The following is a 17,972-nucleotide window of genomic DNA, read 5'->3' on the forward strand; positions in this document are numbered from 1 at the left end:
CAAGCAAGACATACACATGTGTACACACATGTACACATGCATGCACAGATGTACACCCATATGCATACACATGTGCGTGCACACACCAATACACACATATAGACATACACATGTGCACACACAATAACACACATGCATATACACAAGTGCACAGACAACACACGTGCACAATGCAGCACACACAAACATACACAGTGCACACGATATACATATGCACACCGCACACACACAGCATGTACAAGCAAAAACATACACGTGCACACACCATACACGTACACACACATGAACACACATACACACAGGGACACACATGCACATGCACATGCACAGCTGCAGAGAACCTGTGTGTGACATGCCAGAGGAGGCACCAGTTCAAGCCCCAGTTCCCACGGACCCCCGAGCACAGCACCCCGGGCGCCCGGGCTCTGCGCCCTTTTCTAACTCACGGCCTCGTTTCACACCTCGAAACTGCACTCACTTGGGGTGGACTTGCCCTTGGTTGTTTTCCTCGGGGCCTGCCGTGGCTCAGGGGCCCGGGGGCCACTCCTGGTGACCATGGCCCTGCAGTGCCGAGGACCAACCTCGGGGCCTCCAGCCTTTGCGCCCTCCTCTCCGCAGCTGAGTTCCTTGTGCAGGTGAAACGGGTTCTGACTTAGGGACCCCGGGCACCCTGGACGCCTCCGCCTCCCTCACCACGTGATCTCGGGGTCCCCCTCACCACCGCCAGCGCTCAGGAGGCGAGCGGGGTGAGGACGAGTCCCCCGGCTTCTGACCCAGTGGGCTTTGGCCCCCCCAGGTTTCAAAGACAGGGGTCCCGGCCGGGAAAGAGGGGCCACCGCGGGTCTTACTCCAGAATAATTTATTTCTTGAGCCTCCAATCCTCCATGCGCTGCCCACTCCCCCTGGGACCCCCGAGTCCTGGCACTACCACTCACTCGTCCTCTTCGCCCCAGACCTCGTAGATGGTGATGCCGTTGTTGGGGTCCGTGGGCCCCTCGGGGCTGTGGTGCTTGAGGCCCCTGCCCGTCGCCATGACAAGCTTGAGGTTCCGCACCTTGGACATGAACTTGACCAGGTCCATCTCGAGCTGGCTGAGCGTGTTGAAGGCGTACTCCTTCTGCGGGGCCAGGGCCGCCGGCTTCCGGCTCGGGCAGCGGAGCGAGCAGGCTTGGATGGAGGGAGAGGCCGGCTCCTGGTGGGGAGAGCGTCCGGGTGACAGCCCCGGGTGAGCTGGGGTCCTGGGGGAGAGGTTGCTAGCCCAGGAAATGCACTCACTTGGGGTGGGCAGAGACCGCAGGTCGCAAAGCCACGCACCCCCTTTCAGGAAACCCTGTCGAACCTCCCCAAACTCCCCAGCCTCTGAGACCCCCATTACCACAACTCTTTCCCTCTCCACTAATTTTCCTCCGGCTCTCTCGACCTCCGGTTTTTTTTGTTTTGTTTTTGGGGTCACACCCAGCAATGCTCAGGGGTTACTCCTGGCTCTGCACTCAGGAATCACTTCGGGGATGCTCAGGGGACCCGATGGGATGCTGGGGATCGAACCTGGGTTGGCCGTGTACAAGGCAAACGCCCTTCCCGCTGTGCTATCTCTCCAGCCCTTTTTTCCCCTCTTTACTTTGCGAATTTTGTTTTTGGCGGGGTGGGTTTTTGTTTTTGGGTCCCACCCAGCAGTGCTCAGGGCGGACTCCTGGCTCTGTGCGCAGGGGGTGACTCTTGGCAGGCTCAGGAGACCAGACGGGGTGCCGGGGATCAAAGCCGGTTGATGGTGCCCACCGCGCCGTGTTCTCGCTGAGACCCCCCGACTTCTGACACCGTTTCTTTTTTTTTCTTTTTGGGTCACACTCAGCGATGCTCAGGGGTTCCTCCTGGCTCTGCACTCAGGAATTACTCCTGGCGGTGCTTGGGGGACCATATGGGATGCTGGGGATCGAACTCAGGTCAGCCGCCTGCAAGGCAAACGCCCTACCCGCTGTGCTATCGCTCCGGCCCCTGGGCATAATAACCGCTGGTGGGCAAGTGGGAAGCGAAGGCTGGATCAGTTTGGCCGGGGATTTATTTATTTGCTTTTTGGGTCACACCTGGCGATGCTCAGGGGTTGCTCCTGGCTCTGCACTCGGGAGTTACTCCTGGCGGTGCTCAGGGGACCATATGGGATGCTGGGAATCGAACCCGGGTCGGCCACGTGCAAGGCAAACGCCCTACCCGCTGTGCTGTCTCTCCTGCTGTCTCTCCAGCCCCTTGGCCGGGAATTTAAACGGAAACCCCGAGGCCGCATCTGTCCTCACGCTGATGCGTGTCGTCCTGACCCCAGCACGGGGCGGGACCCTCGGGGACCCTCGGGCCGGCGCCGAGGCGGGAAACTTACCGAACTCTTCTCACCGTCTCCTCGAATCTTGAGCATCACGTACAGCGAAATCACAAACAAGATCCACAGCCACTTGTTCACCAGCCAGCTCTGGGCGTGGTCCGGCAGGCTCTGGCGGGTGCGGAAGTGGCCCCCGCACGGCACCTTCCCCTGCGGCTCTTTCCTCTCCCTCAGGGAGGAGAACATGAAGGCGCAGCCGCCGGCGAGGCACAGGGAGAGGCCCAGGAGCCGCGTGAGCGTCCGCATGCTGAGCTGGGCCCGGGCATCCCGTGGAACATCACGAGTGGCCCTGGCCTGGCCGGGAGGGGCTGGCCAGGCTGGGCCGGCGGTGATGTCACAGAGGCCTGGCCATTGTGATGACCTGGACTGGGGAGAAGGAGGCGCCCAGGGGTCCTTCCGAGGGGCCAAAGGTCAGGGGGGCATTTCCCACGGCAGGGAATGGGAGGGCACCACCTCCTGGCTACAATGTTGGAGAACCCAGAGGTGCTCAGGGGAGCACGTGGAGCTGGGGATGGAAGCCGGGTCTCCTCCCTGCAGGGCCTGTGCTCCAGGTCTTCGCACGTTTTCTCTGCACCCCCCTTCCAGATCATTCTTATGCCCTGGGAGAACCCAGCACGCCTTGTCTTCTCTTTTTTTTCTTTTTTGGCCACACCCAGCGATGCTCAGGGATTCCTTCCGGCTCTGCACTCAGGAATCACTCCTGGCGGTGCTTGGGGGACCCTACGGGATGCTGGGAATCGAACCCCAGTCGGCCACGTGCAGGGCAAACGCCCTCCCTGTTGTCCTGCCACTCAGCCCTGGAAACGGTCAACATTCGTTTTCAGCACCCAGGAGATCCGTCATCAGTGCGTTTGAATTTTTTAGTTTTTGGCTTTTTGGGTCACACCCGTCGATTCTCAGGGTTTACTCCTGGCTCTGCACTCAGGAATCACTCCTGGTGGGCTTGGGGGACCCTATGGGATGCCAGGGATCAAACCTGGGCTGATTGGGTGCGAGACCAACACCCTCCCCGCTGGACTATGGCTCTGGCCCCGACGTCTGAATTTTAGACCTGTCTTGTTATCTCTAGATACCTGGGGTCGCACAAAACTTTCTCTGCTGAAAGGGGCTGCGAGTGGAACGGAGCTCAGGAGCCTGTTCTGGGCGGTCAGGGCTGGCTGGGAGTGGACATCTGGGCCTGGTGGAGGCCCCAGCCAGGCTGAGCCGAAGGCCTCCCGGCCGCTCCTCCAGACCCACCCCAGGGCGGAAGCTGGCATCGCCACCAGGCAAGTTCATGGGCAGCAGCAAGTGCCCATGGGACAGCAGACACGCAGCACGTGCCCCGGGGCGCGGTCAGCTGCCCTCAGCGGGGGACACGTCCTGTCCAGTGCCTGGGGCTTCGCTGGGGCCACACTGCCCGGCTCCCCTCGCAGGTCTGCCCCCCCCCCACTGGGTTCCAGTCGGGGAGCAAGGCAAGAAGGGGTCACGTGAGTGAGGACACGTCTGGATGAGCACTGGGGAGGTAGCCTGTGGCCTGTGCTGTGACCGTGACACTGAGGCCCCTGGAACCGCTCACAGGGAAAACCCGTCAGCTCCAACCCAGCGGCAAGACGGAGCTGATGATCAGCCCCGGGGAAGGAGGTCGGGGGAATGGTGCCCCCCAGGGGCTCAGGGGACTGAGGGGACCAGCACCTGCTGAAGAGGGCGGCGGGGTTGGAGAGATGGGACAGCGGGTGACCGGGCAGGACGCCTGACCCCACGTAAGGCCCCGAGCCCTGCCAGACGAGAGTGATCTCAGCAGTGACGGGAGGAAGCCCGGGCACCGCCGGGTGTGGCCCCCACACTCAGGAAAGGAGGTGCATGAGCAGACACCCTCGGTCCACGGGCCGAGTGGGCAAGGGGTGGCCCTGGAAGCTGCTGGCCCGACGGGCCTCACCGTCTTCCTACCCTGGAGGGTCTCACCGACCCTCCTACCCCCTGGCCACAGCTGCTGGCCCGGCGGACCTCGTGTCCTGCTCACCAGGCTCAGGACGCACTGGCCACAGCCTCCCCCCTAGCGGGAACGGGGTTCGAGCCTGCTGGGTCCAGGAAGGGTGTCGGGACCTGTCTGACCTTGGCAGGGGCGGGGGGTGTTGAGCGCCGCATCGCATCTGTGCCGGGAGCCCCGCCCACCCCCCACGGTTCCCTTCAGAGAACGATTCCAAGGCAGAGTGAGGCAGAGCTGCTTTAATGAACGCCGTCTCCTACCCCCCACGGGAAGGGGCGCCTCCCAGGTTCCCCCGCTCTGGGGAGGGGAGACGGGCGGGGTTGTCTCGGGTGGGCGCTCAGAAGCAGTAGGACGTGTGGGTGACCCAGTGGGCCGCCGCCTCCTTGGGGCGCTTGGCGGAGCTGTGGGTGGTGAAGAGGGACTTGTAGGCCTCCGATTCCTCGCTCTCGGCGATGGAGCGCTTGGGGGCGGCACGCTCGGCCTTGCCCGCCTTCCCCGCGGGGGCCCCGCTGGTGGCTGGGAAAAGGGAAAAGAAGGAACGGTGGGGCCGGAGCTGAGGCACCGGAGGAGAGGGCGTGGCACGCTCTGAGCCGGACGCTACCCTGTCCTGGGCAGCGGCGAGCCGGCCAGCCGGGCCCACCCCGGAGGCCGGGGGCCTGCGCCCAAGGACGGGTGCTGGGTGCTGAGGAGCCCAGGCAGGAGGGGGCCTGCGCTGGAAGACAGGGGTGCTGGGTGCTGAGTGGCCCGGCCCCGAGCCGCCCTCCATCACAGCCCGTGCTACTGTGTCTTTTCCAGTGGTGAAGAAGAAATGATCCCAAAGGCCACGAAGCAGCTCTTCTTGCCCAGCCGGGAGGCAGGCGGGGGACAGGCCAGCTCGGGCAGCACACACATGGGTGGGTCACCCGCTGGGCCTGCGCATCCCCTCCCCGTGCCCCGCGTCCTACCTGCAGCTCTGGCCGCGGCGTGCGCCGACTTCTCTCTGGGTTCCGCGTCGGGCGCCTCGGGCTTCCCCGCCTTCACTCTGGACGGTCCTGGGGCCTCTGCAAGACACCAAGCCGGCTGCAGGCGCCCGGCCCCGGCCGGCGGGAGTGGGAAGCAGCCCCGAGGGTCAGCCCCGTCTTACCTTCACCGTCGGGGCAGGACACGGACTCGGCCGCTTTGGGCTTCTTTGCTTTCTGTGAAGACACGGGAGGCGGGCTTGGAGGCGGCGTCCGGGGGATGGAGGGGTATCTGGCGGGGTCAGGGGGGCTCACTCCGACCCGCGTCCTCTGCACTTTGCTCCGAGGAGAACGTGTCCAAAGCTCCCACTTAGTTCCCCGAACAGGCCCCCGGATTTCCCCAAGCACAGGCAGCCGCTGTCTGGCTCCGCAAAGCTGAGCCCCAGGGCCCCCCGGGCTCTGAGGCTTCTGTAAAGGGCACTTCGCCGACTGCCCAGACGCTGGGCTGCCCTCCGGAGCACTAGGACTCTGCCACTCATGGTGCTGTGGCCAGAAAGGCTCGAAGTGGGGCTGGGATGTGCTCTGAGGCCAAGCCCTGGCACCAGAGTGAAGCTCTTTTTATTGCGGGGCTGTGTGTGTGTGTGGGGGGAGTCCCAGCCAGCCACGCTCAGGGTTGGCTCCTGGCCGCGCTCAGGGGACCCTAAGGGATGCCGGGGATTGAACCTGGGTCGGCCGCGTGCAGAGTAACAGCCCTACCCGCTGGACTGTCTTTCCAGCCTCAAGATAAAAAATTCTTATATGTACTTTTTCAAATGAGAGTGTTCTAGAATCAGCCGTCAGAGTTGGGGGGCTGGGAAAGGAGCCCCGGCCAGCCACGCGTGAGGCCCACATCCTGCCCGCTGTGCTGTCTGTCCTCAGCCCCTGGTTAGTTGGTTTGGTTCTGGGTCACACCCGACAGTGCTCGGGGCTTAGGCTGTGTGCTCAGGGGTGTGAGGCTTGAACCCAGGTCAGCTGCATGCAAGGCAAAGGCAAGTGGGCTGTGCACTGTACTCTGGCACCACCCCAGCTGACTCCTGGCTCTGCACTCAGGAATCACTCCTGCTGGTGCTCGGGGGACCCTATGGGATGCCAGGGATTGAACCCAGGCAAACGCCCTCCCTGCTGTGCTATCGCTCTGGCTCTGCGGGAAGCATTTCTGACAAGGGACAGTTGGAGCCGTACTCGTCTGCCGTCACTGCTGAATCTGTCAAGCTCAGGTTCTAGAAAAGCACGGAAAAGTGTGTCTGCTCACGCAGAGAAATGACTTTCAAGATGCGGTCTACCGAGCATCCAAAAGGGGGCGCCCAAGACACTCGGTGCCGTCACTGGCAGAGACCCCAGGGGTGGGCCTGGGCCCCTGATCTGAGATGCGCCACGCAGCACAAACCTGCGTGAGCACCCGGGCCCGTCTCCCGCCTCTGCGACAGGCGCGGTCTCCACGGGGCACGAGGGTGGCAGGACCCCGGCCCGTCTCCAGCCGTACGGGGGAAATATTTTGATCTCCTGGTAGCAGTAGCTAAGAGGCATTCCCAGAAGCTCGGGCGAGGCCGTGGCGGGGAGGGCACGTGAGCTGGTTCCCCGGGGACGGGACGGGACGGTTCGGCAGGAAGCCTGGGGCCCCGCGCGAAGCCGTTACTGGCCACGGAGGCTGCGCTCCAGGCATTTCCTCGATACCGCGCTCTCCCTCTCCTGCCTTCCTAGAACCCGGTGCACACGGCCAGGGTGACAACCGTCCTTTGTCAGAAACACCTGCTTGGGGCGGGTGCCACGCGAGAGAGGGCAGGGCACTCGCCTTGCACGCAGCCGACCCGGGTTCGATCCCTGGTACCCCCTATGGTCCCAGGAGCTCTCCCAGAGTGATCCCTGAGCACAACGGGCGTGGTCTAGTGGGCGGAGTGTTTACCTCGCAGGAGACCAAGCTGTGTTGGACCCCCAGAGCCCCACAAAGCCCCTGAAGCCTGCCAGGGAAGAGCCCTGAGCACAGCTGGGGTGGCCCCCAAAACCAACCAACAAACCGAACAAAAATCCAAACCTCACGCTTCTTGCTGTGTCTCAGCAATTTAGAAAATGACATAAATTTGCCCCTTTTTTGTTTGTTTTGGCCATACCTGAGCACTGCTCAGGGATGAGTCCTGGCTCTGTGCTCAGGGATCACTTCTGGCGGGGCGCAGGGGACCCGAGGGGGGTGCCGGGAATCGAACCCAGGTCGGCCAGGTGCAAAGTCAGTGCCTTCCCCGCTGGACGTTCATTCCAGCCCCAGACAGGAATTTGCTTTTGAACCAGATCCATGTAAGACTCTCAAAGAGCCAAGTGGCTCTCTAAATACGTCATGAGCACTGGATGTATCAGCGGCTTCACAGAATACTTCTGGCTTTTTCCATCCAGGCAGAGTGCGGCTTATGAATTGTATCATCACGGAGCTATTAGGAGAATGTCTAGGGCCTGGGGTGAAACCGAGATGCTGGCATCAGATGACAAAACTCCTTGTCTAGAGAGCCAAGTACACAGACAGCTCAGAGAGGCGCCTGCCTGCGGCTGTTTCTGGGCATTCTGGCCTGAGCACCGGCTTCAGAGCACAAGGCTGGGCTCTGGTCTCTCTGGCCTTGTGGAGCTCCAGGCCCGCCTGAGTTCCCCCCTGCCACTAGCTGGATGCGGGGGGGAGGTGTGTGTGTGTGTGTGTGTGTGTTTTGTCTTGCTGGGACACACCTGGTGGGCTCGGGGGACCATGTGGGGTGCCGGGGGTGAGCCCAGGTCAGGGGCTCCCCGCTCGTCTGATGATCTGCCCAGAGCGTGCCCAGAGGCCTCCTGCCCTCACCTTGCCCAGCTTGGCTCGCTGCCTCCGGGCCTCCATCCTCTGCCTGAGGGCCTCCACGTCCTCCTTGGAGCCGTTGAGCACGACCACGTCCTTGTCCTGGAAGGCGGCTCCGCACTGCGGGGAGAGGTGGTCAATGTAGGAGGACGGCCGGCCCGGGCCTAAAGTGGGGTCCCCCTCCCTCCCCAACACGCCTGCTCAGACAGATGCTCCCTCGGAGGCCAGACACTGACAGAGCTGAGAAGGGGGAGCTTGGTGGGAGAGTGCCGGGCAGGGGCTGCACCCCCCCCCCCAACGTCAAATGAAGGGGATACAGCTCACTCTTGCCCCGGGAATCCAACAGCCCGACTGCAGGCCTCTCCCACTGCCCCGTGGGCAAGTCTCAGAGTCTCAGAGGTGGCCACAGCTGGCCTGTAGGTGCCCGGGCTGAGCCCTGGGAGCCAGACGCCCCGCGGCCTGGAAAACGCTTCACTCTCAATTGAGAAAGAGGGTAGAGCACCCGTCTGTCCCCGAGGCGCGGTGTCCGTCTGTCCCCATGGCTGTGGTGTCCATCTGTCTTGTAGCCCGGTGTCTGTCCCTGTGCTCCTGTCTGTCCATGTGCCCCGTGTCTATCTGGGTGGCAGGAGCAACAGAGTCGGGGCTGCCACGCCAAACCTCAGACTCACGTATTATGTCATTTCCTCCTGACGGCGTTTTTCAGCCTGGTCCCTGGGGGCTGGGTTGGTGCTGACCCCAGACCCCACCCCAAGTGACCGGTCCCTCCCGGGACCACAGTGCCTGTTTCCTGGGGGCCTCAGCGCACGCTGCCAGGAACCAGATTGCTCAGGAGCATGGGGGGGGGGGGGTTAGGGGGGTTGGCACAGGCCCTGTCATGCTAGGAGGGGTCGAGCAGGCAGCTCCCGAGACATCCAACCTGCACCCACGTCCTGGCCCGAGGAGGATGCGCGTGGGCGCGTGTGCCCGGCACTGGGCCCCCTCCCCCCCACACCGAAGGGTATGAGGATGGACGGGGGACCTGGCTGTGCAGCCCACCCTGGCTGAGGGACCGCGCCTTCAGGGGCCTCCACTGTGCTGGCCCCGCTGTCCGAATGGACACACTGGGAAGGGCTGGTCACAGCAGCAGCTACTGGCCACGGCATGGCCAGGGCAGCCCCTTTCTGTGGCGAGTGATGTGAGCATCCCCCGCGTGGGCTCATCACCTTGGACCCGCCGCTGTTCTCTCGGGATGTCTGGGGTCCCCCTGACAAGTACCAACAAAGACCCCTTTTGTTTTGGGGTCACACTGGGCTGTGTCCGGGGCCAGAGCTTGAATCCCGGGCACCTGGTTGCCCCCACCGTGCCATCTTACCAGCCCTGGACAACCCGACAATGCGCTAGGGGCAGGAGGAGGAAGGGAGGCGGGAGAGAGGAGGGAGAGAGGGAGAGGGCAGAGAAGGCAGGAGGGCAGAGGGAGGCAGTGTCCCAGGGGCGGGGCCCGCAGGGCCTCACCCTGGGTGGAGCTGGGGGCGGGCGGCCGTCCAGGGAGCCGGGAGCGGGCTCCGAGCACTCGGCTGCGGCTCTCCCAGCACCTGAGGCACAGCCTGCCCGACCAGGCGACCAGGCGGCGGTTCCGTCCCCGGGGACAGGGCGCTGCTGGGTGACAGAACCTGCCCACAGCTCTGCCCACGTGACGGGCACCTGCGCCTCCGGGAGCAGCAGGGAAGAGCCGGCAGGGCCCTCGGCCGCCTCTCCCGCCAGGAACCCGGGGACAAGGGCTTGGTAAGTGCCGGGCTCTGGGGGAATCCCGGGCAGGGTTCAGAGGCGGCATGCCAGGTGTCGGGGGGACATGACTGGCCAGGGGTGCCAGGGCCAGACCCCAGGGCCACCTGCTGTGCTCCCAGGCCCAGCCTAAGGTCCTAAATGCCTCCACAGTGAGCATCTTTCTCTCTCTCACAAATGCTTTTCTCTTCTGTCAAAGGAAACACAAACAGAATACCACAAGCTCCGTGAGAGCCACGTCTTTGCGTTTAGAAAACCGGGGCTTGGCACGCGCGGGACACGGGGACGCAGCTCAGGGCAAGGCCAAGCCCAGTTCTTTCATGTGCTTTTTTTTTTCTTTCATGAGGGCTGGAGTGATAGCACAGTGGGTAGGGCGTTCGCCTTACAAGCGGCTAACATGGCCGACCCGAGTTCGATTCCTCCGCCCCTCTCGGAGAGCCCGGCAAGCTACCGAGAGTATTCGATATGCCAGACACAGTAACAACAAAGTCTCCAATGGAGACGTTACTGGGCCCGCTCGAGCAAATCGACGATCAACGGGAGGGCCTTTACCTTTTACCTTTTCATGTGCTTTGGGGCCACCTCTGGTGGTGCTCGATGCTCAGTGCTCGGGCGCCTGGGCCCAGGTCTCTCCTGGGTCCCAAATGGAGGAGGAGTCTGTGTGGCTCTCGGGCCGGCCCGAAAAGGGATCTCCTCTCTGCAGGCCCAAGTGGCCGGAGAGATGCCCACGCTCTCATCGCGATGGTACAGACAGACGGGGTCAGTGTCGGGGCTCAAGCCCGGCAACCCTCCTGAGGGACAGCAGCTGCGGGGGGACGCTGATTTGGGGGTGCTGCAAACAGCTTTCTGCACTTTCACTGCTGTGGGTGAAGGCATTCAGGGCGGCCCGGGGGCACAGACCTCAGGCTCTCCAGGCCGGGAGTTGCAGCGCCCCAGGATTCGCTCACGCCGCACCATGGCAGCACACTTCCTGGGAACCCCGAGTTGCCCGCTCCCCCAGGAGGCAGGGCCCCTCGCCCACCCCGTCTGCCCAGAGAACGGTCATTCTCACCCACCCTGGACGCCAGCCTGGAGCGGCCCGCTCGTGGACCAGGCAAAAGCCCACCTCCGTGCCCAGGAGCAAGCGAGAGGGTCCCAGCCAGCTAACCGAGAGTGGACGCCACACCCTTCTTGAAACGGGAAACCTCGAGAAAGTTTCCCTGGCGTAGACACCGTCTTGTTTAATCTGGGTGAACGAACGGCAGTGCTCCGAGATGTTAGTGCTGTAGCATTGGGCAAAGTATTTCGAGTTCATCTCGATTTGTTCTGGGACCACACCCCGAACTCAAGGAAGCCCTGAGTAAGCGCAGGGAACACCCCTGGGGGGGGGGGGGGGGCTCAGCAGCTCCTGTGGGGTCCTGGGGGTAGAACCTGGTCGGCTGCGTGCATGGCCTGTGTCCTACCCACTGAGCTCTCCGGGCACATTAAGTTCATCTTTAAAGATGATCATTATTATTATTATTATTTGCGTTCTGGGTCACACCTGGGGATGCTCAGGGGTTTCTCCTGGCTCTGCACTCAGGAATTACTCCTGGCAGTGCTCAGGGGACCCTATGGGATGCTGGGAATTGAACCAGGGTTGGCCCTGTGCAAGGCAAACGCCCTGCCCTCTGGACTACTGCTCCAGTTCTGATCATTCATTTTTTACCCAGTAGAATTACTGGGTTTTTGTTTGTTTGTTTGTTTTTTAAAGATTCAGCAGAAAGTCATTTAGGTTTTCTGTGGGGCTACACCCGGTGGTGCTCACAGCTTACTCTTGGTTCTGCACTCAGAGGTCACTCCTGGCTTACCTGGGCAACCCCATGGGGTGCCGAGGATCGAACCCCGGCCGGCCGTGCGCAAGGCAAGCCGTACTCTTGATCCAGCCAAACATCATTCAGATTTATTCACTGTCATCACTCTCCCCCCGCCAGAAGTCTTTATGTGAGTTTGAGTCCATGTTAACACATTAAAAACGACCCCTGTAAGCGAGACATCTGGTGTGAGACGACCCAGAGACCCCTAAGCCTGCTCCCGATCCCCTCTGAGTGTTCAGGGATGGGGGAGAACGCAGGGGCAGCAACAGGAAGGGAAACGTCCCCGCCTCAAGTCCTCAAATGACCCATTGGACAAAGAAGTGCCAGGGGCAGCAACGCCACTCTGAGAGCTGTCCCGGAGGCCTCCCCGCCCCGGCAGCCTGGCTGGAGGCCGTTTCAGGCTGTCCCATGTTACTGGGTGCTGTCTCACAACTCTCCCTGGACTGCCCCAGTACCACCCTCTGGCCCAGCGATGGTTGAATGGTTCTTCGGTTACAGAAGGCCACAGGGCCGGGGAGTTCGCTTGCCTGGCACGAGGCTGACCTGGGTTCAATCCCCGGCATCCCATATGGTTTCCTGGGCACCAGCAGGAGGGATCCCTGAGTGCAGAGCTGGGCATCGCTGTGTGTTACCCAAGAACAAGCAAATAAACATACACGAGGCCCTGGGGAAATAAGGGAGGCGCGGGGAAAGCCTCCACGTGCCCTCCCACCAGGAGAGTGACCATTCTCCACTGTCTGCGGCCTCAGAGACAGGAACGCCGCCAGCCGCAGCTCCTTCCTATAGTAACTCAAATAAGCCTTTTCCTGGTGCAGAGCGAAGGTTCAAAACCTGTTAGTCTCTTTATTTTTTTTTGGGGGGGGGCCACACCCAATGTGAAACCCAGGTCAGCTGTGCGCGCCTGCCTGCTGTGCTCTCCCTAGAGACCCCCCGCTCCGCTCCTGTGAGATCGCACCATTTTTGGGGGCCACGCCTAGTGGTGCTCTGGGCTGACTCCTGGCTCTGCCTCAGGAATCACCCCCGCAGTGCTCGGGGGACCCTGTGAGATGGCGGGGACCGAACCCGGCTGGCCGCGTGTGAGGCAAGCGCCCTCCCCGCTGTGCTCGCGGTAGCCTCAGACCCTGCCTGGACAGGCTGCATGCGGCCACACCTGGAGAGTGGACAGGAGGGAGGGCGGGCGTCTGCCCGGAGGACACGAGGAAGGCGGAGGGTGGCCCAAGGGGGAGGCAGCCGCCACTGACCCCCTCAGCTGTGGGAGGAGCAGGTGAGCCGAGAGTGGGGCCTGGCCCGCGCGTACGTCTAACTTCAAATAAACTTATGCCCGAGGATTCAACTGGGTGGCTAGGAGCACTGCACTCGGGGCAGCCCGGCCTGCCTGACCCCGCTGTGCATGAGTGTGTATGGGGGGAGAGATCACGCGTGGGATGTGCCTCCCTTTAATCATGAGGACCCCCTGGCTCGCTCCTGAGCCCCCCAGCCCGCCACCACGGAGGGTTGACAGCTCCATCAAGCGATGGGGGGGGGGGGGTGGAGCCCAGGCCAGCTGCATTCAGGGCAGGCCCCCCGCCCACTCACCCGCTTTCGCCCCTTCCTGGAGGGGGGCACTGGGGACCCAGGCCTCCAGTCCAGCCTCTGCGCCATCTCTCGGGCCCTAAGGGCACCCTGGCGTGAGGAGGCTGTGGGTGAAGGGGTTAAGGCTGCACTCGGAGAGCCCAGCTGGGTGCCAGGCGCTGGGTGTGGCCCAATCCGGAAGCGGCCACTTCAGGCTGACGGGCCCAGGTCTGCCCGAACCCCAGGCTCACTGCACACGGCCCTGAGCACCCCCACGCCAGAAACAAGGGCAGACAGACAGACCAGGCACAGTCAGACGGAACCCCATCACCGCAGCACCGGGACAGCGGGGAGGGCGCCCACACGGTCTCCTGGGCACCCCCCGGAGTGATTCCTGAAGGCCGAGCCCGGAGTCAGCTCTGAGTACAGCCAGGAACCCCAAACCCAACACCCCCACCCCCAAAAGGAACTCAAGCGGGGGGGCATTTTCAGGCTTGTTGTGTCCAGGGTCCCTTCGAGGTCACCCACGTGCAGGGACACAGTCAAGCAGCCGGGTCATGGACATAGTTAGGCAGGAGGGGGACATGACTGGGACAGGCCACGCGCCCTCGCGACCCCCTGCCCCCACGGGCACCTCCATCCATCCTGCGCTGTCCTTTCAGGGACCCCAGAGGGGACCATCTCTGGCCATGGGAAGCGGGCGGCCGTCCACGTTCCGGCCATGAGCCAGCGGCGGGCCACCAAGATGGGGCTGGTGGTGGGCACGGCCCTCTGTGTCTCGCTCTTCCTCTACCTGCGGACCCCCGAGGAAGCCGAGCGGGCGCCCCCGCCCCCCGCCGTGGCAGACTGCGGCTTCTACCCCGACGAGCTGTGCACGGCCCTGCTGGCGGGCAAGGGGGCGGCGCCCCAGGTGGCCCGGTTCTGCCAGGGCCCGCCCGGGGCGGACGTCGCCAGCCACCTGCGGGGCCCGGGGAACTGCTCACGGCTCTCGCGGGGGCTGCGCTTCATCACGGTGCCCCTGTCGGCCGAGGAGGGCAACTTCTCCCTGGCGTACATCGTCAGGGCGCCGCGGGAGCTGACCGTGTTGGTGCGGCTGCTCCGGGCCGTGTATGCTCCGCAGAACTTGTACTGCGTCCACGTGGATGAGGACGCGCCCGCCAAGTACCGGGTGGCCCTGCAGACCCTGGCCGGCTGCCTGGAAAACGTCTTCCTGTCGCCGAGGAGCGGGGCGGCGGCATCCCCCGGCCCGGCGCGCTTGCAGGCCGAGCTGGACTGCATGCGGGAGCTGGTGGGCTCCAGGGTGGGCTGGAGCTACGCCCTCAACCTCTGCGCCGAGGACTTCCCGCTCAGGACCAACCGCGAGATCATCCGCTACCTCCGGAGCGAGTGGAACGACAAGAACATCACGCCGGGGGCGCTCCAGCCGCCCCCCGCCGAGAACAACGGGAGCCAGGCCGAGGCGGCGCCGGGGGGCAGCGTCTACGCGCCCCCCAACGTGGGCTTCTGGGTCGAGCCGCCCCACAACCTGACCATCTACTTCGGGAGCGCCAACTATGTCCTCACGAGGAAGTTCGTGGAGTTCGTGCTGACGGACCCCCGTGCCCGAGACATGCTGCAGTGGGCCAGACACGTCCACAACCCAGAGCGCCACTACTGGGTGACCCTGAACCGCCTGAGAGGTAAGAGCAGGCCAGGGGGCAGGGGGCAGGGCCTGTCCCCCGACCCCCTTGGCTCCGACTGTGTCCTCTCCAGAGCCAGGTGTCTGCGTTTTACATCTGCTTTTCTTTTTTTTTTTTTTTTGGTCACACCCACTGATGCTCGGGTTCCTCCTTCCTGGCTCTACACTCAGGAATCACTCCTGGCCGTGTTCAGGGGACCCTATGGGAGGCAGGGATGGAACCCGGGTCGGCCACTCCAGGCCCTACATCTGCTTTTTACACAGAAAACATGCCCGAAATCCTCAGGAAGTCCCTTTCCTCTCCCAGACTGTACTGGTCGCTGGGGTGCCCTCATGCGGGCCCTTTAGGGGCAGGGAAACTAGTCTCGGGCAGACTGACGCTTGTTGGGGTCTGGGAGGCAGGTACCAGCCCCACCCGCATCCCGGGAACCAGGAGCCGCACCGGAAACCCGACTTCCAATCACCCGCACTGGGTGGTTTTTGTCTTTTATTCCTGTTTCTGGGCCATCCCTGGGGAGGCTCAGGGCTTCCCCGTGGCTCTGCGTCAGGAATCACTCCGGGTGGGGCTCGGGGGACCAGATGGGGTGCAGGGATTGGAACCGAGTTGGCCGCAAGCAAGGCAAACGTTCTCCCACGCCCCCCCCCCCCCCCCCCCCGCATGCTGTCTTCTCGCTCGGCCCCTTACACTGTGTTTTTCTGCATCGGAGCATGCACCACGCCAAGCGCACACACGAGTTGGCCACCGGCAGGGCAGGGGTGCAGCGGGCGCCCCTCCTCCACTCCCGAAGAGACACGTGGTCCCCAACACCCAGAGTGACCCTGAGCTCCGGGCTGAGAGCAGCCTAGGCCCGCCGGGTGTGGTCCCCACACACTAACCCGCAAAGAGCAGAGCTGGAGATGCCGGCCCAGGCCGCGGCTGGAGGCCGGGCGACCCCCAAGTTACCTCGTGTCTTTGTTTTGGGGGTGTTTAGGGGGTGGGGGTCACCCCTGCAGTTCCCGGGGGACCCGGTGGAGGTGGGGAGGGGCCTCGGGCTCCTGCGTGCTCCTGGCGTCCCCGCCGCTGCCCGCGGTGTCCACTCTGTTTCCCCAGATGCTCCGGGCGCCACCCCTGATGCCGGCTGGGAGGGCAACGTTCGAGCCACCAAGTGGAAAGGCCAGGAGGGCCGCGGCCACAGCGGGTGCAAAGGTGAGCGTGCACCCAGCCACACTCCCAGCTCACACGCACGTCTGGATGGGGAGGAATGCGGTGTGCAGACAGCACCTGGGGGGGGGGGGGGGGGCGGGGACGGTCCAGGGTTCAGGAGCCTGTCTTGGACTGGGCACTGCACACGGTCCCGAGCACGGCTGGAAGGGCCTCATCTCCCATCCCCCGGGACCACCAGGCCTGTCCCTTCTGCCTGGCCGCCTGCAGGGCACACCCCAGACCCAGAGCTGATTTCCATAGCACGGCCTCAGGCAGACCAAGCAACTTGGATTTGCAAATGAACCATAAACAAACCGGGTTCCACGGGCTGCCGGGTGGGAGGCAGAGGAAGGTCACGCAGAGTGGGCCAGCCCTGCCATTCTCCGGGCAGGACAGGCCCAGGACAGAGGGGCTGGGAGAAATTTCTAGTAGATTTTTTTATTTTTGTTGTTTGGGTCACACACACACACACCCAGTCATGCGCAGGGCTCACTCCTAGCGACCCCTGTGGGCTGCAGGGACCGGGCCGGGCCACTCGGGAAAAGCACCCTGCGGGCCGTACGTCACTCCAGCCCATGTGTTTAAGTAGCGCTGAATCAGGGGCCGGCCACCCGCTGAGCAGGTGCCAGCTGGGCGCCAGGCCAGCACCAGGCCTGGTGGCCGGGAGGAGAGTGCTGGGCAGGTGACGCTCAGTCCCCGTATCCCGGCCCCCCTACCCCCTCCCCCCCTCAGTGTCGTCGCCCACCCCCGAGGGAGGGCCTCCAATGCCTGCTCTGTGTCACCCGGGCATTCGTGGAAGGCTGCCCCACCCCCGCTGTCACCCGCACCCCAAGGCCGCCCCACCCCGGCCCTTTCCTGGAGGCAGCTGTGTGCTCAAGCCATGCAGGCTCTCAGTGTTCAGTCACTGGAGCCAGTGTCGAAACTTCTGGGCTGGCCCCGCGGGAGCTGGTGCCCACAGCTTCAAACTGGCCACGCGCGGCTCTGCTGAGAGTCACCGACCACCGCTGAGGAAAGCCCCCTCCTGGCCACCCCTCACCCCTCCGCAGAGCCCATAGGCGACGGGGCTGAGCTTCTGCAAACCACCCCAGCCCTTAGTGTACACCCACAATCCAGGGGCCCGCAGGGTCCACACGCACCACAGCAGGTAAGGGACTGCCCACCGCAGCGGGCACACGAGGCCGCCCCTCCCAGTGAGGTCACTCCCTAAACTTCTGCCACGTTCACCTGGGACAGCCTCTGTGCCGGGAGGGGACCGAGGGCAGGGAAAAGGAACACTTCCCTTTCTTTCCCCTTGGTCTTCTGGGGACACTCCCAGCAGCGCTCAGCACTTACTCCCGGCTTGGTGCTCAGGGGACCAGATCGGGGTCGGCCACATGCAGGGAAAGCGCCCTCCACGCCGCCCTGTCCTTCGGGCACCGAGACCCCTCCGCAGGCCCACGTCAGCAGCAGGACTGGCCTGAGCCTGGCAGAGGCCCCTGGGGAGGCAGAGCTGGGGCCCCTCGGGCACCTGCAGGGCGCGAGTTGAGGGCGGGCATCTCTCTGCAGGCCGCTACGTCCAGGACCGCTGCGTGTACGGGCTGGGGGACCTGCCCTGGATCGTCCAAGCGCCTTCCTTGTTCGCCAACAAGTTTGAGCCCTCGGAGGACCCCCTGGTGGTGACATGCCTGGAGAGGTGGCACAGGAGGCGCGTGCTGGGGGGCGCCGAGGTGCCCCTGGAGCCACACTGGCACTTCCAAGCCCAGACGCACTTCAACGGGGATCTGAGCGGCTGAGCGGGTGGCCGGAGGCGTCGCCCGCTTGGGGGCATTTCACCTGAAGGACGGGGCTCAGGAACCCCCGACATA

The 17,972-nt window shown here is 63.8% G+C and overlaps 3 protein-coding genes across 3 annotated transcripts in view; 1 reads left to right on the forward strand and 2 right to left on the reverse strand.

Moving 5' to 3' along the window:
• Window positions 1–931: 931 nt before the first annotated feature.
• On the reverse strand, window positions 932–2,614 carry FAM209A (family with sequence similarity 209 member A). Its single transcript, XM_056107465.1, has 2 exons — window positions 2,369–2,614; window positions 932–1,192 (listed from the first exon to the last, which is right to left on the reverse strand). The coding sequence occupies exons 1-2, from the start codon at window positions 2,612–2,614 to the stop codon at window positions 932–934; spliced, it is 507 nt and encodes a 168-aa protein (XP_055963440.1).
• Window positions 2,615–4,645: 2,031 nt separating this feature from the next.
• The window catches only part of RTF2 (replication termination factor 2), a 33,139-nt gene continuing 19,812 nt past the window's right edge, over window positions 4,646–17,972 (reverse strand). The window contains exons 7-10 of the mRNA XM_056107448.1: window positions 8,127–8,240; window positions 5,458–5,509; window positions 5,279–5,374; window positions 4,646–4,850 (exon numbers count right to left, since the gene is read on the reverse strand). Of these exons, the coding sequence (XP_055963423.1) occupies window positions 4,672–4,850; window positions 5,279–5,374; window positions 5,458–5,509; window positions 8,127–8,240 (441 nt within the window). The 3' untranslated portion in view covers window positions 4,646–4,671. The remainder of the gene's footprint in view (window positions 4,851–5,278; window positions 5,375–5,457; window positions 5,510–8,126; window positions 8,241–17,972) is intronic.
• LOC130016712 (beta-1,3-galactosyl-O-glycosyl-glycoprotein beta-1,6-N-acetylglucosaminyltransferase 7-like) lies at window positions 13,989–17,900 on the forward strand. The gene is made up of 3 exons (XM_056107445.1): window positions 13,989–14,946; window positions 16,036–16,131; window positions 17,674–17,900. The coding sequence occupies exons 1-3, from the start codon at window positions 13,989–13,991 to the stop codon at window positions 17,898–17,900; spliced, it is 1,281 nt and encodes a 426-aa protein (XP_055963420.1).

Source organism: Sorex fumeus, unplaced genomic scaffold, assembly GCF_029834395.1.
Source record: "Sorex fumeus unplaced genomic scaffold, SorFum_2.1 ptg000166l, whole genome shotgun sequence".
Lineage (NCBI taxonomy): Eukaryota > Metazoa > Chordata > Mammalia > Eulipotyphla > Soricidae > Sorex > Sorex fumeus.